Source organism: Ambystoma mexicanum, chromosome 4p (genome assembly GCF_040938575.1).
Source record: "Ambystoma mexicanum isolate Mex_15411 chromosome 4p, UKY_AmexF1_1, whole genome shotgun sequence".
In the NCBI taxonomy this organism is placed as follows: domain Eukaryota; kingdom Metazoa; phylum Chordata; class Amphibia; order Caudata; family Ambystomatidae; genus Ambystoma; species Ambystoma mexicanum.
Window position 1 is genome coordinate 56,911,005 of NC_090927.1, and position 26,724 is coordinate 56,937,728.

The following is a 26,724-nucleotide window of genomic DNA, read 5'->3' on the forward strand; positions in this document are numbered from 1 at the left end:
TATGGGGTTACCAAGCCTTCATCCTCACCCCCTGAAACTTTAAAACCAACCTTATACCTTTAACTTATCTTCTCTCCCACTTCTCCTCTCTTTTCTGTCTTATGCTGTTGACACCAAAATTACATTCTGGCTTGATGCAGAATTTTCCTCAGCCCCCAGTCAAATTGTAAGCCACCTCTCTAGTGTCCAGGATTGATGTTTGAAATAATGTGTGTCTCAATTCTGCTATGACTGAGAACATAATCACGTAGATCTGATGTAAGGAATGTCAAGGTTGATGGAAACTAAAATAAATAAAGCTTCAACTGGAGAACAGCTGCAGAACCAACACAGTCACATTCCCTCCCTAACTTGTATTCTCTGCATGTAACCCCTTGTAGACCCACACTTCCTATCATTCTAGCCTTCTAATTGTATCCATATTATTGTATTTGATCACTATATGCCCTTGATGAACAGACAACTATTGCTTTAAAATAGGTTCACAGTATAAATCAAAACCCAATACATGCATACATATAAAACTGCCTTTAGAGTACTGCTCATGTAATGCATTAGCTTGAACATACACAAACACATGCAAAAGAATATCATAGGTAAAAATGTGTCAGAGACATAAGTGAATACTGGTGCTCCTGTAAAACGGGACGATTGGGGGAAGGAAAACCTCTAACACAACATGAAAAACCAAAATCTGTTTCGGTCACAGAAGCACACCATAAGATAATCCTTGCAATCTCTGCTTTTCAATACCCCGCAAACACTTTGTGTATAAACATTATTCTTTGACTAGTAGGAATATTAGTTTAACTTTCCTCCTCAGTTTCAGGCCTTTGATCACATGTTCTCCCCAAGTGGGTACTCAAGTGTTTTGTCAATGCTGGCTTACGGGAAAAGCTTTTATCACAGTCCATGCACTTGTAAGGCCGCTCCCCAGTGTGGACCCTCTGGTGCACATTGAGAGAAGAGCTGTCTCTGAATCTTTTTGCGCATCCAGAACACTGATATGGACGCTCCCCAGTGTGTATTCGCTGGTGTACGTTGAGGGAGGAGCTATCCCTGAAGCTTTTCTCACATCCAGTACATTTGTAGGGTTGCTCCCCAGTGTGGATACGCTCGTGTTTACTAAGGGCTGAGTTATCCCGAAAGCATTTCTCACATTTGCTACATTTGTAGGGTTTCTCTCCTGTGTGAGTCCTTATGTGAACTTTCAGATGATATAACTTTGTGAAGTTTTTTCCGCAAGTCGCACATTTGTATGGCCTTAGTCCTGAGTGAAGCCGCTGGTGAAATCTAAGCAAGGAGTTTTGACTAAAGTTTTTTCCACATTGAGTACAAATATGAGGGCTCTGGGATGTGTGACTTTCTTGATGCATAAAAAGTGAAGCACTGTCACTGAAATACTTCTCGCATGGTGTGCATTGGTAGGATGTCCCAACTGCGTGTGTTTTCATATGCTTCGTTAGGGTTGTGCTATCGGTGTAACACCTCATGCAGACTGTACATTTATACTCTCCTTCATTTGGGTGGGTTCTCATGTGTAGAAGGAGAGATGAACTGTCACTGATGTATCCCAAACAAGTTGTACATTTGTGTGATTTCTCGTCGGCGTGGAGTTGGCTATGTGAAAGAAGAGCGTCATTATCACTGAAGCCTAGCCTGCAGATTATACGCTGATGCAGCATACTGCGGAATAGGTTTTCTTGTTGTTTGATCGGTTCAAACTCTAGGCCGGATGTTTCAGATCCCTGGTTTTCTTGTTGAATCTTGGGAATTTGACGCCATCTGTGCAGTCTTTCATGGTTTACTGTGTCATAAGAACAACTAAGCAATGTTTCATGTGCACCATCTGAAAGCGTTCTGTGAAGTTTCGGCTCTTCTCGGGACACAGCTCTATGCCTCTTATTTTGTTTTGATGGAATATCCCCTGTTGGGATGAAACACAATATGGTCACATGACAGGAAGGGCACCCAGATGCCTGGTCATTGTCTAACACAATCTTGTAAATACAGCATACTCACTTCTTCTTGCAAGGCTTGAGTACTGGTGCTGATCCATGGATTGTGCTCGGGCATCATGCTTAATCATAGCTCTGTCGGGAGTGGCATCGGGGCAGCCTATAAATAAAAGGACACATGTACAACGCATTATAGTGTGGCCTAGTCCAATGGGGCATTAGGCTTCCAGGGACGGTACTGGAGTATGACATGTGACTACATATCTTATTGGTGGTACAATGGCAGGAAAATTACTGAGGCACTTCAACAGCCCTTGGAAGAGCTTTAAACGTACCATTACACTGCTTATTTGGCAACTAATAGTGTATGCTTCACAGGCCAGACATTCTCAATGATGATAGGAGAGGTGTGCATGACTTCAAGTAATCCAGTGTCAAGCTTGGAAGGTTCAAGGGGACAAAGGAATGCATCTCAAAAACCTGTTGTATCTTTAATGTGTCTTTGTGGAGAGGACTCACAAATGCAAATCTGTATCAGTCATAGACGAACAACTTTCTGCGTGATATGACAATGTATAGAATGAAGAAGCCATTAATTTGAACATAGGTCTGGATGTTCTGGGGTTCCTCAGGAGAAGTCAAATGTGGTGTTGTGATCCTCCATCGATCCCAATCACCTCACTTATACACATGCTCTGCCAGATTACAGGCACATTTTCTTTTTCAGCACATTGTTTGGTTTACAAATAATGCACATTATGTTTCATCGGAAAGGGCCATGCTTATTTCTGCCCTATTCAGGTGCAACCATTAATCATGCATGTGTGATGCGGGAGATGGAAAGCCTGTAGTCCGACATACAAGCTATATCGGGTTGTCATAAATCAGCAAAAGAAGAGCATCTCTACAACCAAATGGCAATTAACTGGACATGGTTGCAAAGCCTACACACATTGGGCCTCAATATGGGTTTGGCGATTCCAACATTCATATTTTCTCCAAGTCCACTAAATCACAAGTGGCGGAATGCGATGCTAATAACAATGAACTCCATAGAATTCCATTGAGGATTCAAAGAATTAATTACAGGAGGTAGCTCCCCCTGAAGTAAGTCCTCAATTTCTTGGCAGTAATGTGGATAACTACCACCACAGCAAAGACATAGAAAGTGTTTCCTCCACATTAACACCAAAGATGGAATTTGGAGGTGTGGTAAACAAGGCAGTATTTAAATTAACTAAAAAGACCATTTATAAGTAATTTCTCAAGTCTAAACATTTTGTAATTAAAAAAAAAGATTTAAATATAGATAGAATGAACATACATTTACAATATTTCTATGCATTGAGAAAAAGGTAGTTCAAATTCCTCCCTATGATCTTTGTGTCACATTTCAAATCAGGTTTACATTACACGTCTGTCCTAAAAAAAAAAAAAAAATGCTTTAATGAAGTATTAGCAAAAACACAACTTATTTTGTAATCATATTATTACTACCAATAGCCTCCGCCACTGCACTGAATTTGTTATCGATCCCTGAAGATGTGAAAACTGTTCAATTGGTCCTAAACATCGAAAAAGAAAGAACTACCTCCTTAAATTAGTTGTGAACTTAATTTAATTGGATTTTTTACATTCAATTACCTGATATAGATTGACGCAGAAAACACGAGGAATGGTCTTCTATTCAATGCACTAATTTCAGAAATTGATGGAAATCAGCATCACGATCTCTTCAAATGACCATCATTAAAAAATATGAAGTTTGCCCGGCTGTGGTATTTATTTATTTATTTAGTTTATTGTTCGCTTGTTAGGTGTTTATGCAGCAAGTACATACTGTTTCAAAGCACCCACAGGGCAAAGGGAGGGATCAAGGGAGTGATACACATTGAATACACAACAGAGGAGGGGAAAGGAAAAAAAGAAGGACAAACCTACTATGCCTTGTGAGTATTCAAAACGTGCAAGTGCAGCAAGGAAGAGGGCAGAGGGGGTAGGTGCTGGAGTGTCCATGCTTGTGAGTGATCAACAGATGAAGTGCTTGGTGTGGTAAGTGCAACACGGCCTGGAGCCGTGTTGGGTGTACGTGACAACCTCCAAGGCAGAGTTAGTGCCAAGGCCAGTGATGAGAGTAGACAGAAGTTGGGCGATTGGGTGTGGGAGGTCAGGCACCCCCCAGGGCTGCATAAGGGCCCAGGACACCAATCACAGCAACTGTGATATTAGCAGAGGTGAGAAGATGGGAAGGAGGAGTAAAAGGGGAAAGTCTTGAGGAGCTTCAGGAATTTAAATAAGTCCTGCTGAAGGCACAGAAGGAGGGGATGCTGTTCCATAGTAGGGAGCCAACTGAGGAACGCGTTCAACCTCCTGCTCTCTGTTTAGCAAAAACCTTTACACACAAAGAGTTGGTTTCAGAGGAACATAGAGGTCTGGAGGGAGAGTATTTAGTGAGATAAATATTGACAATAGTGATGAGGTCCCCGGGCCCAGACAGCCTTGTGGATGATGCAGAGGGATTTGAATTTAATCTGTGCAGCAACAAGAAGCCACAGACGTCTTTTTAAGGCAGGAAAGACGTGATCGCTGTGCTTAAAACCAAGGATATGGCAATGTCCTGAGTGTGAGGGAGGAAAGAAGGAGAGAGGGGATTAGAAGATGACTCCAAGGATTCTGGAGAAGGGAGACAGCCCATGGAGGAAGGCCAGAGTGAAGGGAAGAAAGAGGGTGCAGGGGTCCGGATTGCGAAGGATCTCAGTTTTACAGACGTTGAGGCAGAGATCGCTACAGGTGCACCAGGACTGAATGGCAAATAGGCAGTCAAGGATGATGGATGGTGCAAGGGGGTCAGCAGGAGATTTCAGAAAGAGTTGAGTGTCGTCTGCATAACACTGGAAGTTAGGGGAAAGGGAGGAGATGGGGCATGCCAGCAGAGCAAGGTAGATGTTTAAGAACCAAGGGGAGCGTATAGAACCTTGGGGGATGCCACAGGTGGAGAAGGTGCCCAGGATGACTTGGGCCGAGCGGTCAGTCCAGTGCCCGATCCGAGATACCAAGGGTATCATGGATTCTTTGTATGAGTGTATGAGGATGGAATGGTTGACCGTGTCAAATGCAGAGGAGAGATTAAGTAGAATGAGGACAGCTGGGGAGTTGGAGTACAGAGACTCTAGCAGTTCTTCAGGGGTGTTCAGAAGCGCAGTATGGTATGGTATGTTGTGCATTTCTGTGAATGTTATAATGCATTGAGGAGAATGTACTTGATCCCACTATTTGGGAAAAAACATGTCAAACATACCTTGGATGCACTTGCGTTATGCCGATCGACTGAAATTTTAAATTATATTTATTTTGTGGCCAAATGTATTCATCGTGCTTGGCTTTGTAGGAAACCTTTGTCTGTTGTGTAATATGCAATTAACTGAATTTTATGGTGTGCTTATGCAGACTTTAATGCTAGCTTTGTCCTGGATTCAAGGTGTGAGATTTGTGCAGGAATGTTTTAAAAACGTTTCTATGCTAATGGCAAAACTGCTGAATAAAGCATTTTGACTGATAGAAAAAATAAAATCGACACAGACTAATAAAACATTTCTTCTTCCGATCTATACCTCTGTGCATGGTGTGACAGGGTCAGGATCATGACCTTGTCAACGGGGAGGACGGGGCCCCTCCCCAATCTGGGGCAGCAGGGTCACTACAGAATCAGCCCTGACCCATATCCGGAAAGTGGGAGTTAGGGAGTCCCCAGTCCGTAAAAACCTCCCATGTGCCTTAGATGTCATATGACTGTCTCCCAAAGCTTACCAATAAATGTTCTGGTCATGGATAGCGTTTCTATTACAGAACCACATCTCCCACAATGCACCAGCGAGCAACCAAGAAAACTCAGCTGGGATCCAAACAAGGTGAGAAACAAAAAAATACAGCAATCAAAACGGTGTCAAAGTTTCGTACAGGGGAGATATTTGTGAGAGTGGTATCAGTTGTGTGTAGTTTAGTGTAAGAAGTGGGGAGGGTGGGGTATAAAAGATGAGAGGAAGAGAAAAGAAAGTTAGGGAAATAGTGGCATTTAGGCTAAGGGGAGTGAGTAGTAGCTAGTGTACAAGACATTATCAGAAGAGAGTGAGGCTAGTAGAGTGGGGTGTAGGAGTGGGATGGGAGAAGTGGTGAGGCTAATGAGAGTGAGACTTGCTACTCTCAGACGGTACAGGAATTTTCCTTCAGGTTTTCAAAGGGATAAGAAGCTGCCATGCAACAATCAAAAATAAATAGGGGGGTGGGGAGGCGCGTGGCTTGGGAGCCATGTAACAGGACGTGAATCCGCAGCAGCTCCACAGCAGCTTGTGCAGATCCTTCACAGATCCGGATAAAATGCAAAGAATAGGTGGTCCTAGTAAGCACACAAAAGTGCGTGTGAAAGGATCAGGCACAACTGGAGGCACTTTGCGCTGTCCATGCACTGCCACCAAAGCTGCCGCAGGCAGAGAAGAAGATCCAGACGGACCGAAATGCCACAGTGCCAAAATGGCGGCCAATAAAGGGACTGAGTAAAGAAGTAGCCACCGAGCCCTGGACCGCAAACCCAGTGACTGCAGGGACGAAGCTGACAACGAGTGCAGGTTCGTTGTAACACTCCTTGATGTGCATGCTATAGTGGATCTGCAGCGCAAGACAGGGAAAACATATTTGGAGAACTCTGACGTGCAACGTTGGAAAGCACATCGCACGCTTAGAACACGCTGCAGAACGCGGATGGAAGAGACCTGCATCCCTGAGCGGAGAAAGAGCTCTTAGATCTCTTCCAAAGCCGTGCCGCATAATAACAACGCAGTTACATTGTTGCTGCGGAGCACAAGCCGGCGTATGTGGCCAAGGGAGGTAATAAAATGTCACCAAAACAAGCCGGGCTGCAGAGCGGATAAGACGCAGCGGCACTGTGGCAGCCGAAAGACCATGCGAGGACCCCCGACCCCCAAAAGACCAGCACACTGTGCAATGCCCGAAACACGTAGAGAAACACACAGACCAAGCCGCATTAGCTTGCAGGCACGGCAAACCTGCAGCAAGTTATGAGTTACAAACTGGCCCAAATCGAAACAAACGGGACCACAGCACCTGAACGACCCATCTGCTGGATGATAAAGAATATGCGGCCGTTCGCCCGCAGTGATACGACATTGCGGTAGACACTGGCAATCCTAGCAGTATACCGGCAACGAACCAGCTCGCTGAGAGAAATATGTGATCCTGAATGCACTCAGCCTTTCAAGATGTGCCCGCACCCATACCTGCAAACAATGTGCTACAGCAGGCTGGCCCACACGTAAGCAGCACATATTAACATGGCCAAACAGAGGTAGAGAGGAATACAAATGAGCCACACCAGACGGCCCGAATCAGATGGGCTCACAATTCATAGACAAAGCCCATGTTTAGCCAGAGCAGCGCAAAAGCCCCCTGGGAAGCACACACAATAGGATCCTACTAAGAAGAGACCCTTATACCAAAGAACTTGCGGGCAGCAGGAGCAAGGCCAGAGACATAAGGGCAAACAGCAGATACTTTGAGCAGGTGCGTGCTGAATGAAACAGTGGGGCGGCAAAAATAAATTAAAAAATAAAGGAATAAGAAAAGGAAGGGGAAAGGTGGGCAGATGTGAAAGAAGAACTGGCCCGGCTTGATAGGCCACAGAGCACTTCAAGCACCACCAGTAGTGTGCAGCTACCCACAGTCCAGAGCCCCATGTGAGCGGCTACTGAACACACAGTCGTGCACCCGGAGGCAAAAAGCGGACAACACTACAGAGAAGCTCTGTCCCCACACCACAAAAGGAGTGAGAGGCAGCTCGAAGGTGGTCGAAGAGAGTATTCAGTGGGGCGCCATCCGGGTTACACACGAGCACTGGCCGTGCACCGCCAGCCAAACCCACGCAACAAGAGGAGAATAAGCTGCCGGGAAAAAAGAATACCCTTGAAAACAAAAAGCCCCCGCAGACGCGTCCGCGGACTGCGGCTGGCCAACACACTGGACCTGCTCTTTCGAGACAGACTGCAGGCTCTGTTTGGCCCGCTGCAGCACTGAACACGGACATAGTGCAACAACCGAAAAAGAAACCCCTAGATACAGAACAAATTGCCCCACACTTGGGGATTAAGACCAAGTATAAAGAGGCACCTGACTCGATCGCTTTACTTGCGCGCAGATGGTATCTAAGGCGCCCTAAGCCAAGGGGAAACAACCTATTCTGAAGGAGTTCGCTAAAACATCACCGACAGCGGAAGGGGCCAGACCCAAAGGACAGCATACACAACAGGAGGAAATCACAGGTCGCAGCGATAAACAAATACTAGATGCCATAGCAGAATTAAAAGCATCTTGGGAGAGCAAGATGGGGATTGCTATTCAAGAAATGAAGTCCTCGCTTGAGTTTAAAATTGACACGGTAAGCGTGGACGTAAACCTGTTGCGACAAGATGTTCGAGCGCTAGCCAAGCGCACATGGAACCTGGAGAAGGTGATGGAAGTCAATACAGACTCGTGTGCGACCAATGCTAAAGAGATCCACACGCTACGCCAACAAGTGCATAACCTCGAAAGCAGAACAGAGGAAGCAGAAGGATGATATGATATGATTGTTTATTTATATAGCGCCTATACACAAAAGTGTTTCAAAGCGCTTCAAGGAGGGAGGGAACATAGGAAAATACAGTACATTCAGTTAAAGTCCTTGAAGCAATACAGAATGTGAGAAAAAAAACTATCGTAATAGGCCTGTCGAAATTTCTGATAGTGCAAGTGCAAAAAAACAAGTAAGGCAGGAGGTAATGGAAAAGGAGAACAAAGCAAGCAGTAACATTACTATGTCTGACGACAATTTACGCAGTGCAGGAGGAATACAAGAGGAGGGTTGGGAGGGGGGGCAGGAGGGATAGAGGGGAGAGGAGGACAGGACACGCTGTTGAGCACATTTTATCAGAGATAAATTTAAAAGCAGGGGAGGGGGAATGGAGAACAAAAGGGTAGGAGGGGAGACAGACAAGCTACTATCAATGGTCAAGGAACAGATGATAGGAGTAAGTGCTAGGAGGGGAAAGACCTCGAGTGAGTGTCTAGGTCCCCAGAGGAGTGGGGAGATGCAGGCAAGAGAGAGTAGGAAGTAGAGTGGGAAGTAGAAGAGGGTGGGTTTGAGGTACCCAGCACATAGAACAGGGGAAGCACCTCAGGGTAAGCACCTCAAGAAGCGTGAGTAGGGTCAGCGCGGAGCAGGGGGCGGAGGGTCACGTAAGGTGTGGTGGCAGGGGCAGACGTGGAAATGTAATTGGTATTGCCAGGCAGTAGCGGGACCAAGTCTCGGCAGAGGCGGGCACGCTTACAAACTTAAGGATTGAGATGAGATGAAGGGTGGCAGACGAACAGAGGGGAGAGGGAATGAGGCAAAAGGGCAAAAAAAGGGGGTGGGGAGATGTAGATGGATCAGAACAGGTGTACAGGCACGAGTTATATAGAGGTAGCAATTCAAGGTAAGTTAAAGACAGTGAATGCAAACAGTGGAAACATGCATCGATAATGGACCAAACATTTGTAGTGCGTTCGATTAGAGGAAGGATGAAACATGCATGAGGTACAGGTAAATCCCCCAATGTCATGGAGGGCAGGAGTACGGTATAGAATGATAAAGTGCATAGACAATTTCAAACAGTATTTAACAATGATGAGTTACAAGATTCCACTGAGGTGGAATTAGAGACTGTAGATGATCGGTTCACAGAAAGATGAAAGGCGTGCAAGAACAAGTGCCAAAGTCGAGAATGTTTGTTGTGGCACTGAGGGTAGGATCCAATGGCAGGTGGAGGGGCTGAAGCAAGAGTCAACTGGAGGTGGAGGGCAGTGAAAAAGAGTCAACAATGGTGCAGCAAGTGATGTTGCATAGTCAAGTTCACTTGGGTGCTGGGTTTTACTGTAGAATCAAGTGGTAGATGGAGGTGGGGGAGAAGACCAGGGGGGGATAAGTAAAGAATGAAGACACAGAACAAGGAGGAAGCGGAGGTACGTGCACTCCTTACCTTTGCGCCGTGACCCTGCATTAAGGTGATGTAAAGAACGCTGGGTGACCAGGAGGGTAGGCTGCAGGCAAGTCCATGGAAAGGACAGGGAAAAGACAGGAGGGAGCCCTTAAGCGCTGCCCTTAAATGCGCGGACGCGGCTTCGCCTCACGGCTAGGCCGGGTCTCTGCATTTGATGAGGGCAGGGGCCAATCAGGAGGCAGGAAACGAGGACGTGCCTCCAAGCACTGAGGACGGTGCAAACAAAGAAGAAAGCTCGGCGGCCATCTTGGCATGGCCTCGTCCAATGCTGCAGAAGTAGAAGAAGCAGCATTCCGGGTCCCACGGTGGACGAGGGGGCCATTCTTCTGGGTGGAGGTCACAGGGAAACGTGCGCGCCCAACAATGTACGCATTGTGGGACTTCCGAAAGGAGATGAGGGATCAGACTCGACAAATTATGTGGAAAACATGCTACTACAAGGAATAACCGATGGGCACGCAGCCAGGGATTTGCAGTAGAACGGGCGCATAAAGCCCTGATGAGGAGGCCGCCACCAGGAGCCCCCCCGCGGCCGATCAAAGCAAAAATACTGAACTATGAAGATAGGGAAAAGATCTTGGAACATTTTCGCAAAGGGGGAATGATAAGCAGAGTGTCAGCAACCATCACGGTATATCCGGACTATACCCTTTTGGTGCAGAGACAGCGCATGAACTAAGTGGTGGTCAAAAGGAGACTGCGGGAGGCGGGCTACCAATACATGCTGCTGTACCCGGCAAAGATGAAAGTGCTCCATAAAAACAAGGCCCTTTTTTGACACATCAGAGGATGTGACAGCATGGCTGGATGCAAGGAACTGCCTGTTGACCATGAGGAAAAGGAGATGGAGAAGTGAACAGACACCCCCGCGAAGCCTCGGAGGCGGACACGTAGACTATTGAGAGAGAAGTACAACACGCATATTGACTTTGGGACTAGATTATAATCACGTGCCAGATCTGAACCCCAGATCTATAATATATGCGAGAGTTGGGGAAACCAAGTGGTGGTAGGAAGGCAGCGGCAAGCATGTAACTGCTGGTTACACCCCCCCCCCCCAGCCAGGCGTTCTCCTCAGGTCTAACGCAGCCACGATCGGTCTGGATAATTCCTGCCAGAACGAACACATACTATTGACCTCTCAACCACCAGCTGCACACATATCCGGTGCTCACACGCACCTTTGACTCTCTCTACTCTCTTTACTGACTTGAACTTCGGTTCCCCAGGGCGTTCAACCTACCAGCGCCTTCAGACCATACCACCGGTATATAAGGCACTATATAAATGCAAAGTAACATAACATAACATGTAGACAAGCATAATACTACAGCTTCAATGCAGGAGCAGTGGAAACGCACCTATACCCCCAGTAGACGAAATTAGGTAGGATATTAGTTGTAAAGTATCCCCTTGCTGAGTTCTGAGTATCGGCTAGGCCGAAGAAAGGGACTAGATGCGGGGCAGCCTGAGATCCAGGGATGGAGCTGGGCAATTGTTTGGGAAGTTGGGGGGGGGGGGGAGGATGAGGGTAGAGGGATGTGTAGTGTTAGATGTTGGGATGTTTGAACGGGGGTTAATAGTTGGGGAACGAGCTTGCACCAATATATCAGAGGGCCCAGGAACAGGGGGAGCGGTGAAGGGATGGGATATGGACAAAGATGGGAGACCTTAGAATAGCAACCTGGAACGTTAGGGGTCTCAACAGCTACCTGAAGAGGGAAGAGGAACAAGGTCATGATGTACCTAAGAAGCCTTGCTACAAAAAACCCACCTCACTAAAGAGAAACAGGAGGTGATTAAAACAATGGAGGGGGACTACTGTTGGAACTACTTATTCGGCATATGCCAGGGGAGTACTCACTTGGGTGGCGCCACATGTACCCTTTCAGATACTGCAGTCCACGACTGAGCCGGACGGCAGAATGGTGGTGGTGTGGGGTATACTAGAAAATAGAGAGCTGTGCATAATTAATAGATACGCCCCAAACCAGGGCACACTGGCATAACTTACGACATTATACAGCAAAATCATCCACCACCTGGGGGGGTGGTCATATGGGGAGGGGACTTCAACTGCACGCTAAATCCTAAAATGGACAGGTCAGACACAAAATTAGACAGACCTACTCCCGCAGCTAAGACCCTGCAGACCCTGCTGGGAGAATTTCAGCTAGAAGATATATGGAGGCAGCAACACCCTAGCGATAGGCATTACTCACATTATTCAGCCCCACAAAAGTTACACACGAGATTGGACTACATGTTCGCCACTCCGGAACTCATCGAGTAGATAGTATTCTTGCTTTATATTCCGACTCCTCTATCGGACCACTCCCCTTTGGTACCGCCGTGGAGACATCAGCCTCCCAGAGCTGGGATCCCCACGTGGAGGCTCAGAGCCGAAGCACTGAGAGATAATGCATTCCGGGAGGACCTAAGGGAGGATAACCAAATTCTTTGAAAATAACACTGGCAGTGTAGATTCAGAGGGTACCTTGTGGGAGGCGTTTAAGGTGGTGGTGAGGGGAGCGGCCATATCCAAGTACAAAGGGCTCCAAGGGGGCATAGCACGAGAATTACAAGAGACGGAAAGGAAAATAGAAGCAATCATGAGAAGAGGGGACACCTCACAGGAGGATGCCGAGACTATGAGCCAATTACAACAAGAAGGTGGCGCGCTCTGGGAAAGACTATAACTTAAACCACAAGAAATATATCGAAAGACAACATGCAGGGGGAGACAAGCCGGGGAGGCTGCTAGCATGGTTATACAAGAATGAAACACCCAGAGCAGCAATCAGAGAGATAAGGGGAGAAGCAGGCCAAGTATGGGACACCCAAGACAGTGTAAATGATATATTCCTTGAATTCTACCAACATTTGTACGAGGACGCAGGGGGATGGCAGAAAAGGAGATCCAGGAAACGCTAGAAGACATAGGGTTACCTAAACTGGACACAGAAGAGAGGGAGCACTTAGATGCCCCAATTAAGATGGAGGAACTGGAGACTATTGTCCAACACCTTGTTAGGGAGAATTCTCTGTTTAGGCTGAATTTCCCTACCTAGTGAGTCCCCCAGCAGCTTTGCTGGATTGCTGGGGTTTATTTTTTTCTCCTGCCAAGAGTGAGACTCTTTTACCCTCACTCTTGGGCATGTTGAAGTGTGTTTTCTTGGTTAAACCTTGTGTTGAATGGGCTATGGGGTCTTTTACTCCATAGGGCCTCATATTTTTGTGATGTGGGTTACACAGCACCCTCTGTGCCGTAACCCAGGGGTGTCCTAGGGACTCCCCAACATAGACTCCATACCCTGGGACTGACTACTGTCTCCCAGGGCATGTAAAGTCACCAAAGACTTTACTAGTCTTAAATCCTGAACAGAACCAGTACAAACCATCATATTGTGGACGTACTGGCTGGGGCAATTCGATTGCCCCAGGGTCTGTTAGTCGAGGGGGCACGTCTCCGTCCCCCCTGATCAAGTTTTGGCTGGTGGCAGTGGAAACTACGTTTTATATTCGACCGCGAATATTTTCCTATGGGATTTCCCATTGTTTTAGGCTAACACATTTAATTATTTATTTACAGTAGCCTTAAACATACCGCCGGTTTATATATTTATTATTATAACTCCGGTTGGGATTTTTTGCCAAAACTTGATGCTAAAATGGCGTTGGCATTCGCCTCTGTAACTCTGACCCAAAGTGGAGCCCTTTGTCCCACTTTTGGCGGGCTTCTCCACAGAAGCCCTCCAAAGTGGTGCCACTCTGTCTGGGGTACTTAGGAGGGGTGGAGGGGGATTTAGGCACCCTGGACTGAGTTACCTAGGTAACTCAAGTCGCACTCCGTCCTGATTGGCCCAAGTGGTGAGCCGGCCGGCTCACCACTTAGCATGTTTGAGTGACAGCTAGGCTGGGTGAATGGGGGTTTGCTGCATAAAAGCAGGGCTTTGGGGACTGGAACTTCAGAAGTCGCCACAGGACCTAAGAATCCAACGAGGGACAAGCTGAGCTGATCTGCTACGACGACACCGCCGGTGGAGCCCTGCTGAACCATCTCACCACTTTTCCCGACGACCGAGGAGAACTCTTAACGGAGTGGCTCCTTCCCTTGACTGGTGGGGACAACCAGTTTTCTCCTTCTTTCCGTTCTTCGAGGTATCCCGTGGCCGCCTTGCCAGTGCCAAGCACCCCGGCAACCGGAACCCCACCACTTTTACCCCAACCGCGAAAGTCAGTGCAACCCTTTAACCGGAGGACTCCGCGGCTGGTTTCTTCCCGGGCAGTGCAACGACCTTCTTCTTCTGCTCTTCAGCGAGATCTTCTTCTCCCCTGACCGACGTCGAGCCTTGGTGCCACTGCCTGGAACAACTGCCCCCGCTGGAGGATCCTTTCCGTTAAGGTACCGTGTTCCGCCTGGCTTCCCTTGCCACCGACTGTACGAGGTAGTTTTAGCCCTCGGCTTTCGATCCTGGGATTGCCTGGGACACTTTGGCTAAACTTTCTGAGCCTCTCTAACTCTGTTCCGAACTCTTTTGCAAGACTCTGAATCCCTACCAACTGTGTGATCTTGGGCACGTTTTCGCTCTGTCTGCTCTAAGAGTGGGCCCTGCTTAGTGACTTTTGCTCACCTGTGACTTGGTGCTTCTTTGAGCTTACCAAAAGTGTTCTTGACCTTAGAGTGGTGTGTTTATCCTAATTCTGCTCTTTTTCTCTCCCTTCTTTAACCTACTAGAGTGTCATCTAACGTTAAGCGCTCACCTCTGTTTTAATTATGTGGTATTAACCTAGAGTTGTCTAGATAGGAATAAGGATTGGGACTGCTTTCCATATAAACTGTGTTTGGAGTGTTTTATTATATTTTGCTAGAGTGTTTTCAATTTGTGTGTTCTTAAAAATAAATAACTATATACTTTTGAAACCAAGCTCTGGTCAGTGTTTGCTTGTGCTATTGTGCCTGAGTACATATTGTGTATACTTTGCATACTGCCTAACTCTTCTTGAGGGAAGTCTGACTGCTCAGCCACAGCTACCAGGTAAATCTGGGTGGTGCGGACTGCTACCAAGTGGGTTTACTGCTATACCTGTAGTCTTAAATCTTTTGCAGTGTTCCCCAAGGGAACTGCACAGGTTTCTGCCTAACACACCTGCCCACTAGTAAAACTCCAGGGGCAGATGGGCTCCCTAGCAAATTATACAAAGCGTATAGGCAGGAGGTGCTCCCCCTGCTACTGGCAATGCTAAACAAAGCCTTTGAGAAAGGGAGACTGCCGGAACCCCTGAGGGAGACAATATTAATCCCACTCTTCAAACCTAATAAGCCCAGCACAGACTGCGGGTCATATAGACCGCTATCCATGATTAATCAGGACAGTAAAATCCTTACAGCGGTGCTGGCTAACAGACTTAAGAGGGTAATAAATAAACTCATACACCCTGAACAGACTGGCTATGTCCCAGGTAGGAGAATATCTGATAACCATAGAAGGCTCCATCACATTATAGAGCAGTCGGAAGGCGACGCCAGCGAAATAGCAATAGTCTCACTAGACGCAGTGAAAGCCTTCGACTCTGTAAAATGGCCCTGGCTAATGGCAGCCTTGAAGGAATATGGGATGGGACCCGGATCCCGGAGGTGGGTGAAAATAGTATATAGTTCTCCAGTGGCCAGAGTAAAAACGGGAGCTATCATCTCAGATAAATGGCAACTCATCACCTTTCTGTTTTGCTAAACTCAGCAGAGGCACCAGACAAGGTTGTCTGTGGTCTCCGATGTTATACATCCTAGCATTAGAACCGCTAGCGATAAACCTAAGACAGCAGTATGAAGAGATCGGGGTCCAAACTAAAGGGTGACCACACCTGATATCACTATATGCAGATGATGTGCTGCTATATCTGCGATAGGAAAACTTACAATATATCCTGGAGGTGATGGAGCGTTATACGAAACTCTCCGGTATAGCGGTTAACCCCAAGAAATCATGCATGTTCCCCGTGGGTAGATATATAGGAGTCCCGCTGGAAAACCTACCGGTGTTGCAGATAGCCTGGGAGACTAAGACGTTTAGATACCTGGGGATCGACATATATCACACGATAGAAGGTGAACACAAATATAACACAGAGATAGCAGTAAAAAACATTGAAAGTAGCATGGGATTCTGGACGAAGCTCCCCCTAGCCATGGTGGGGAGGGCGGCCTTGCTGAAGATGGTGGTATTGACCAGGCTATTACACGTTTTTGTAAATATCCGATACATGTTGCCTAGACGTTTCTTTACTGAACTTCAGAGCCTATGCAGGGGCTTTCTCAGGCACAACACTAGGAATAGAATCGCCTTATGGAAATTACAAAACACGCATGACAGAGGGGGCATAAACCTGCCGAACTTTGAAATATACCATCTGGCTGGGCAACTACAATATGTTGCCAAATGGCTGCCGGAAGACAGGACGGCAGAATCTAAACTGCTAAAGGAAGAATGCAATCCATATTTTTTGAAAGAACTGATTTGGTTACCTAAGTCAGAGCTGAAAGGGCGATCGAGATTGCTGGAATTAGGCTGGAAGATATGGCACAAGGCTTGACGAGCAATGGACAACCCATCCCCATGCTCCCCGCAGGCACCTCTTGTGACGCTACGCGGGGTGGATGAGCAACTAAGGAAGGTGATTCGCAAACACTGGGAGCCTGTGGGCATAGCAACACTGTAAGATATATGGCGGGAAGGGAAGGCAGTGGATTTCCAAACCATAGTCGATGAAACTGGGTTACACCGGGGGCAATACATCACCCAAACCAGAGTGATCAATCTGGTGAAGGGTACTTGGTTGGAAATAGCGCTAGCAGAACAACCTGACATGGCTATAGAAACGATATACGACATCTCGGAAGGAGGGCACAAAGTGTCCCGGATTTATGAACTAGTGATGTCTAGAGTGGGTAAAGAGGTGTCCACGCTGAGAAGGGATTGGGGGGAGGAGGCGGGAATACCCATGCAAGACGGACTATGGGAGAGGGCACAGATACCAGAAAAAGGTGTCCAGAAATGCAAGGCTGCAACAGATTCAGCTGTACATAACCCATAGAACATACTTGACCCCACGGAAGATCGCTGTCATGACGCCTACCGCCGGGCATCCGGACCAAGCCCATCAGCCCCGGGAGCAGGCATCCAGGTGCTTACTAAAAACCCAGCAGCCCCGGCTAGGGGCTGTCTGGGTACAGTCCTGGCGCCATTGGCACCAGGCTCATAGAGGAAATCAGTCCTGGCGCCATAATCGTCAGGCTCATGTACTTTACTTACCTCATGCAGACCATGCTGTAATGAAGTCAAGCCATCGTGAGGCCTGAATGGGACTACTTTACTTCAAGGACTATTTTTTACTTGGGTCTGGTTCTGGGGGAACTTCTTACCTGGGACTACTTTGAAGGCTATTTAAACCACGCCCGAACAGCAGCACATGCTTTGCGTTATTCTGCATCCAGCAGCATAATGCTCACTGTGCCTGCAGTCAGCATCCAGTCTTCTGCCACGCCCGCCTCGAATCCAGAGCTCCTAAAAAAAGGGGAAAGAAGAAGGAAAGGATAGAACACGGACTTTATTTTAATTCCTTACCTGATTCCGGATCCATCACGTCTTCGAACTTGGAAAGGACATTATTTCTGCCCTACTCACCAGTCCTCACAGCATTTTTCGATTCGGCGTTGCCTCCATCATTTTCCTTGCCGAACGCCAGCACCTAGGAGACAAAAGAAATATAAGGTGAGCCGAGAGAGCCAACAAATACAATCTCTTTTTACCACCATAGACTTACCTGATTTACCACCGGAGGCATTATTCTTTAACATCCCGCAACTTCTTACGCCGCACCTGTAAGGAGAGAGAAAACAACAAGTATAATACACGCATCTTTTACCGGACAGTGTTGGGTAATACAGACTCTTACCTGAACGCCATCAGCTGCCACAAGACAATCTTCTGTTGGACCCGGCTGCAACACAAGAAGGGAATGGGACAAGAGTGAACATCGGACATATTGAACTCTTTGGACTTTATACTTCACGGTGGAGGAGACCGCAGCTGTCCGGGTCCGATCGACGCCCCTATGGGAGCCAGGTGAGCGTAACAATCGCCGGGTTTGGTGGCCCAGAAATACAAAAATGGCCCAAATGTGGGGAGGTGGAAGCAGGGCTGATCCACATGTTCTGGGCGTGCCCTGAGATTGAGAAATTCTGCTGGGAAGTCAACCTACGGCTGGCCGGAAAGGGAATCAAGCTAGATGTACGATCTGTATGGGCATGCTTGGTGGGGGGATTCACCAGACTGCGTAACTTGAAACACTTGAGCAAACTCAAGGACTTGGCCTACACTCTGGCCAAGCAGAGAATTGCCATGAGCTGGAAATCTAGCCATAGACTTAGAATAGAAGTATGGTGGCATGATCTCCTAAAATGGGCCAACGCAGAAACAGTGGCATGGTATGAGACAGCAAGCAGGGGGGAGGAAAACAAAGTGGGACCTTTGATAGACTGGAGACAATTGGTGGCCACATTGACAAGTCCTACCCAAACCAGCCCTAGCGAACAGGAAACGCCCGAAAGCAGTGATGGGGAAGATCCCCCTGTAACGGGACATCTGTAGGAACAATGGAAGAAGCTCGAGTTAAGGGGGGAGGGGAGAGGATGACAGCAATAAAGATATGCAAACTGTATAATATGAAGTTGAAGTTCGAAACTGTCGGGAGAGTTGATTTTTATTTATTTTAACACCACACAAATAACAAAGTGTTTAAAAAAAATAAATAAATAAACACATGACTTCAAGAGCTGTGAAGTCAGCTGTGGAGAGTAGAGGGCATGCCTGTCTAGCTAGGTACATTAGTATACATGATCAGGTAATATGTTCTAAGTAAAGGGTATAGTAAGATAATCAGCAGACTTGGGTAGAAGGGGCAAATATTTAAGGTGTATGGCAGTATTTGATTCTTGGTTGGCTAGCTGCTGTACATCAGCCTCAATGCTGGGAAAGGCAGACAAGCATTTGGAGTATAGCTGCTGACATGAGGTACAGTTTATACTTGGTTATCAACATTATTCAAAGCCAGTGAGATCAACAGAAAACATTAGTGCAAATAAATGTGTCATGCTTGACACAGACCAAGAAATTATATATATATATATATATATATATATAAATATATATATATATATATTTCTTTTTTTCACATAGTTGATACTGTAATATGTTATTCACAGATGAATAAAGTCTTGCTGAAAATAAACTGCTTTATAGACCATTATGATAGTATCACCTCCAAATAGCTCTAATAGAATAGAAAATATGTATTAAGCGCAAACATCTTACCAGCGAAACCAGTTTCAAGGCGCTACATAAATACAAATACAATCACGTACATTAGATTTAACACATTACCAACATAAAAGTACATTTAAACATATAAAACAGTTCAGGTCTCCACCCGATCCAGAAGTGTTCAATCGATTGTTGGGATTCAAGGAATAAAACAAGAAGATAACAGATTTTTTTTAAATCTTATCTTGAAGCTTTGCATGGTGGGACAGTTGCGAATTAGGATTTATAACCCATTCCAAAGGTGAGACCCCAGGGTGCTGATCCTTTTACCGCTGAAGCTTTTTTTTACACATATTTAGCCTCCTGAAGTAGATCTTTCCTGCTTGATCCAAGCACACAAGCAGGAACGTGAGGCTTTAAAAAGGTGGTCGAGTATGTAGGCGCCAGTCCCTGAATGATTTTCCAGATCAGAGTTAAAACTCTGATTTGAATGCGCACTTCAATTTTCAGCCAATGCAGTAAAGAGCAGGATTCCGAGATGGGCTTAAATTCTTTGAGCTCATAAATGACTCTTAATTCACGATTTTGCAAAGCCTCCAATTATGCCATATATTTCTTTGCTACACAGAGACAGATAGCTGCGCAGTATTGAATACTAGAAAGAACCACTACCTAAAGCAGGGTCTTTTTGTGCTTCAGAGCTAGAAGTACCCACATCTACTTATATTGTACAGGTGAAAGTGGGTACTCTTAGCTACAGCATCCACTTGGGGAGCAAAAGACAATTCACTGTCCATCAGCACTCTAATATGTCTAACTACCTCAACTGGGACAGGAGGAGGGCCTAAGCTAGAGGGTCACGTAAATGGCAGGGTACATCCCTCTGGCCACATACTAACAGGAGATCAGTGTTTTCCCGATTACGCCTGAGAAAATTACCCTGCATCCATTTCTGTATTGCCCCAAGCACTCGCCCACTTCCCTGCCTGTCTCATGACTTATGTAGCTCTACTAAAAACTGTATTGTCAGCATAGAGCTGACAGCCATACCCCCAACTTGCAATGATGTTCACTAAAGAGGATATATATGAATTGAAAAGGAGTGAAAGAGATTCCTGTCCAATAGATCATTTCGAAGTTGGTCTCTGTTCTGCCAGTCAAATATGATTTTGGCTCAGCCAGTGCTGTAATAGATGTTCAGAGTTAGGGTCGGCATCTTTGTTAATAGCTTGTTAGAATAAGTAAGAGTGCAAGAGATGCAACGAAATACAAGGTTAGTCGAGATGAAAGAAATAAAAAAAACAGTTTACAACACGACTGAAAGCTCTTCATCTGTATTCAGTCCTGTTGGTTAGCCCTGGTCAGATCTACCAGTCTTGCTTCATATTTTCTTTAACGCTGAAGCAAGTCACAAGTGCTATAACGTTCTGGCTTATTGACGTGTTCAAAGTTCAACAAACCTGCGGTCACTGATCTGCTCTTGTTAAGGATTCTTGAGCCAGTGTTGTTCAAAAGACTATTTTCCATCCATATTTTGTATGCAACTTAAATGGTCTCAAAAAGGATCAGCATAACTGTATATTTGGTCCGCAAACATTTTTACTTTGTAATTCGTTTTCGCAATCCAACTTCTCAGAATTTCACTGCAAATTCACACATGGAGCACGTTCCGCATTTGTATTTATAAAACCAGGTATTTGTTTCTTTGTCTTTGCTAGTTTGAGGACTTAGGATAGAACATACTTTCAAATGTTTGCCTCTATATATTACACTTTGAAAATCAGAGAAATATAATTGTGCTCTGCAGCAGATGCAAATTTGTGTTTAAAATGTATGGCGGCTTTTGATTACAGCCAGAGATTTCCGAATTAAACAGGATTTCTTTATGGCCATCGTTCAGTTTTTTCATTTTTGTTACTCAAAAGTGAGAAACAGTCATAATTTCTAAAGCTTCCAGATCAGTGTCTTCTTCAGTTGATATTAATGTTCGAGTGGCTCAAATCACTTACCATAAAGCTTGATGGAGTTTCTAGAAATATTGCATTTGATCCCTTAGAGTTCTTATGATGATAAAATGTAGAGTTTGTGTGTGTGGATATTAATAAATCCACTTATGTGGAAGTCGTAGCAAGAGCTGTAGCTTGTTTAGCAGATTGTATTAGTTTTGAAGTTAATTGAGAATACTATTTGTACTACTCGTTAGTTTGTGTATTACATGCTTTTGCCTTTGAGTTTTGTCACTATTGTCCTATTTTCTTCTATGCTTAACCAGCTTGTTTTTGCCCCTCTACAGCCTCTTGGATTTTACCACATTTCTTTATGAGAATGTTGGCTGCATTATTTGATGTCTATTGCTCTTTCAGTGCCAACTGATTGCCTCTAAATTCATTTTCAATGATACTCTATTAGTTGAGGGATCTGTACTCTAGGTATTTATGTCTCCGTAATCATTCTTTAATTAGGCTTCTATCTATTGCACTTTGGTTGCAAAGTAATCACCCTACCACTATGGTAGTGTATCCCATCTTAAAACAACTTAAAAGAATTCCTGATTTTAATCGCATGGTGATATTCACTCATTAACTTCTCTAGAATCTTATAGTTTCTATTTTATCATCATTGAACAACTTAAAAAAGGAAATCACAGAAGTGAACCGTCCACAATCTATCTGGACGGTTCACTTCTGTGATTTCCTTTTTTAAGTTGTTCAATGTTATGTTCATGTTGATCATGTACTCTTTTAGAGTGTTGGAAAAATATTTTAATAAGTGCACCTGATAGATCATGAAGTTTCATTTCCCACTGACCAGCCCGTTCTTAATTGTCCTCCTCCTCAAAAGGTGCAAATGGGAGGCTGACGTGTGATGCTTCAATGATTTAAATAGTGATATAATACAGAGTACTCGGAACATGCATTTGTCTCTATTTTACATATTCTCTCAAGTTATATAAACCCTTTGCTTAATACCTTTTTATATTTAGCTCAAAGAGAAAGTGTGACATTTGGGACAACAGTACTTACATTTCTTTAGCATGAGTGTTGTAATAAAAACCAGATTGGCAATATTTGTTAGTGGCGGCATAGTAGCATTCTGTGACACGTGTGAATTTTGTAATGTCAAAGTCTAGATAATTAAGAAGCTTTGCCTGTCCCAAAAGGTAACATGAGAATTACTCGGGTGAATATTCAGAAAACATGAAAAGGTATGAACTTGAAGTCGGTCAAACACACCGTTACAGATTAGTTCAATCCTGGCAGCCGTATTACGGGGGTTTTCAAGTCAGACTAAGAAGTTTCAAATCAACTCTATGTTTTCAGTATTCAAAATGTACAGTTGAATCTAGTGATTCTAAATGTGATTTATTTACATAGTCAGGTGTTATCCTGAAAACCTGCTATGGTTTGTGCTCTCCAAGTCTGGACATGAGAGACCCTGACACAATGTTTCTTTCATTAAATAAATCACATGCTCCATTACGGAGATTTAAGGGTACATCCTATTCTCCTTTTCAATACTGTAGTGAAGTTTTTCTTTCCACAAGACTTGACAAAACAAATATTTGCAAAACGTTTTCAAGTGCCAGAACGACACAGAATAAAGGATATTTGGAATCATAGAAAAAAAGAAACTAAATAACATGGAGGAAATAAATACAGAACAAACTTGTAACAGTCACAAATACATCTGTACCACAGTCCAATATTATTCTATGGAATCCATTACCAGTAATACGCTATAGGGGATCGGAATTAAGATGGCATAAGCAGAAGCCAAAAGCAGTTCATGTGTATCCTAAATTAACCAGTGGCCAGGAGCAACCACTTTGGAACAAGGAGCTAGTAAATAGCGTTGCACAAGACCAACTTCCACATAAGATGCAAACCTATCCTTTTCTCCATTATTTAGGACCCCTTATGCTTTAAATGTCATTTATATGTGGCCCTAATGTTTATTTATAGATTGTCCCAAATGCATAGAGTTAAATTCACATTGGGGTGTTTCTTGATTCTTTCAGCATCAGTTGGCTTGGGGAAAGTAGCTCCTAGCTAACCAGGCTTTTCTAGGCTACACGCAGGAGCCAAATAGCTCCCAGTTCCCCTTAATTTCAAACCCTGCGTTGCTGTAAATTCTATATGCAGGAGGTGTTGCATAAAGATGCACCTTCCCCCTTGGTATAATATTTTTAGTTAGTCCAATAAAAGGTTTCCAAACTTAGATTTTGTATGGCATAAAGATACATAGTTTATGCCCCAAACTCTGAGTCATTCCAACAAAAACAAACCTCTACAATGGGCCTCATTACGACCCTGGCGGTAAGGGGTTAACGCCAGCGTTAGCTGCGCCGACCCCTTACCGCCAATTCCGAGTTCCCCTAGCGCCATGGAGGTTTTAACACCCGATTTTAGCGGGTGTTAAAATCCATGGCGCTAAGGGACCATGGAGTTAATTACGCCACCGTAATTTACGGTGGCGTAATTAACGCCTTCCCCACTCCCATTATGCCCTATGGGGCAAAAATGGGAATGGGGAAGGGTAAATGGGGATTGGGGACTTACCGCCCCGCCAAGGTCGGAATGGGGCGGTAAGTCCGCCAACCACCATGGTGTAAACGTAGTTTACACCATGGTGGTAAAGTCACGGCCCAGGCGGTAACTTACCGCCTGGGTCGTAATGAGGCCCAATGTGTATTGTGGATAGTAGTTAGTATGTTGCCCAAAATATGTCAAATAAATTCCTTTTTATGACAGACCTGGGTTAAAAGGGAAGTTGGTAGGGTGTTTTTGCATTATATGAATTCCATTTGCTTGGCTGTTGTATTTCAGCTTCGTTGATGTGAAAGACGGAAAAGCAGGAGCGTAGCACTGGCATCAGCCCACCTTCTCAGCCCCCGGAGATGTGAAGTGCCACCATTCTGCCTACCAGGCACCAGCCACTAGATTCTCAAACCCACCACATTTCCTCTCAAAACCTCCCTGTACTCCTGAGCATGCTCTCCCCATTTACTTAACTCCTTCTCGCGCCCACTCCGCTCTGCTCACCCGGCGGGCACAACCTTTCTGATCCTCCTGCAATGGGCCCAATGAAAAGGCATGTTTTTGGGTTGTTTTTTAACTTGTGAAACGGCCACGTCACTGTTTCACAACAGTGGGCAGTATGCTGGGTGTAAATAGCTAAAATACCCGAGATGCATGGCAATACTTCCCAACAAGGGCGCTGGGGCACTCGTTAAGGCTTCAGCCGGGACTGTAAACTGAATAAGCTGCCCAAGCTGAATACCAGGATGCATTGCCACCCCAAATCGGGGGTTAATTATTAAATAAGGAAATCACTGAAATAAGCATTGAAAGAGCGAATTGTGTACATCAAAAACATTTTATGCAACCAGGAAGGCTTAGGCAGGTGGAGGATATGTTGAGGAGAAATCAGACCGAGTGGAGGGACGGTACAGAATGGGTGGATGAATGAACAAAAGAACAAGTTACTTACAAACTGTAACGTTCTTTCGAATGGATGTTCCTCCCACGTATTCCTCATTTTATGATATTCGTATCCCAGCTTCAGCTGCTTCGGAATTTTTTCACTAGGGGGCGCTGTGTTCAAGACCGCAGAGTCGAAGTCCCTTGAGGGCCGCCGTCGACGTCATCCACTGTATAAAGGACTCGAGCAGCGCCCGTTACCTCAGTTCTGTTTTTACAGTGTTCATGGTCGCATCAGCTGATCAGGTCTTAAGTCCTCAGGCTCTTAAGGAAGTTAGAGTGCAACTGGCGTAAACTGTACGCAGGGGTAGGATCGATGAGGAATACATGGGAGGAACATCCAATCGAAAGAAAGTTACAGTTGGTAAGTAACTTGTTCTTTGAATGGATTGTGTCCTCCCACGTATTCCTCATCTTATAATAGACTCCCATAGCAGTGGTAATTTTGGAGGCGGGAGTACTAGAAATTGAATTATGGACTGAATGAAGGACCGCTTTTGCAAATAGCCCTCCTTGATATGAAGTAGAGTCCAAGCAGTAATGCTTTACAAAGGTGTGCATTTACGACCAGCTGGCCGCAGCAAAAATATCCTGCACCGGGACACCCCTCTGAAGAGCCGTGGAAGTTGCCATGCCTCTGGTTGAATGAGCCCTTAATCCATCTGGAGGCTCTTTCCCAGCTAGTATATAGCATTCAGAGATTGCTAGAATTATCCATCTGTATAGAGTTTGTTTAGATACTGCAAGGCCCAATTTGTGCCCAGTATATCCAACGAATAGTTGGCCACATTGTCAGAGATTTGCCAATCTAGAAATGTAACAAAGCCCTTTTTGGGTCCAGTCTATGCAACCTTTCCTCTTCCTTACTAGCGTGAGGTGGAGGATAAAAGGAAGGTAAGACCATTTTTTGTGACAGATGAAAATCAAACACTATTTTAGGCAAGAAAGATGGTTTGACTTTTAGAATAACCTTGTCCCCATGGAAAATGGTGTGAGGAGGATTACAAGACAGTGCCTGCAACTCACATACTCTGCGATGGAAAATGGTGTGAGGAGGCTTACAAGACAGTGCCTGCAACTCACATACCCTGCGGGCTGATGTTATAGCCACTAACAGAATTGTTTTAAGAGTGAGCAGTCTTAATGGACAAGAATGTAAAGGTTCAAAAGGAGAACACATGAGAAATTTTAAGACTAGAGTTAAATCCCAGATGGGCACCTGAAAAGGTGTCGGAGGGTATACATTTGTCAGCCCTTTCAAGAATTGAATGACTAAAGGCATTTCAAAATAGGACACCTCTTCTGAGGTGCGCTTAAAGATAGATAGCGCTGCCAAGTAACCTTTTATAGTTCCAACTTGGAGCCCCAAATTGGCTAAGTGTAAGAGAAAAGAAAGTACTGTTGGAGTATTACAATGAAATTGATCCACATTCTTATCCTTGCACCTGTTACTGAAATTGTTCCAACGACACCGATGCAGGGATTTTGTTGCTGGCCTTCTGGCCGAAAGCAAGATCTCCATTACGTCATCTGGGAGGTCCCAATCCTTATATCTTAGCCTCTCAGAAACCATGCGTGAAGTCTGAGTGTCTTGACCTCTGGATGGAGAACCCGACCTTCCTCTTGCGAGAGAAGATCCTCTCTTTGTGGAAAACGTATTGGAGGGCAGATGGACATGTCCAGAAGGTCCGGGTAACACATCCTCCTGGCCCAATCCGGGGCAATTAGGATCATGGTTTTCCTGAACTTTCTCAACCTCCTGATTACGTGAGGAATCACGGGGACTGGAGGAAACCTGTAAAGGAGTGGAAATACCCAGTCCACTACGAACGCATCCCCTAGAGCTCCTCTTGGGGGAAATTCCCTTGAGCAATAC

At 45.3% G+C, this 26,724-nt stretch overlaps 1 protein-coding gene across 1 annotated transcript in view; it reads right to left on the reverse strand.

Annotated features, from left to right (window-relative positions):
- Nucleotides 1–513: 513 nt before the first annotated feature.
- LOC138452990 (zinc finger protein 879-like) overlaps nucleotides 514–26,724 on the reverse strand; it is a 171,212-nt gene continuing 145,001 nt past the window's right edge. Inside the window, exons 9-10 of the mRNA XM_069605376.1 lie at nucleotides 2,023–2,118; nucleotides 514–1,927 (exon numbers count right to left, since the gene is read on the reverse strand). Coding sequence (XP_069461477.1) covers nucleotides 807–1,927; nucleotides 2,023–2,118 — 1,217 coding nt within the window. The 3' untranslated portion in view covers nucleotides 514–806. The remainder of the gene's footprint in view (nucleotides 1,928–2,022; nucleotides 2,119–26,724) is intronic.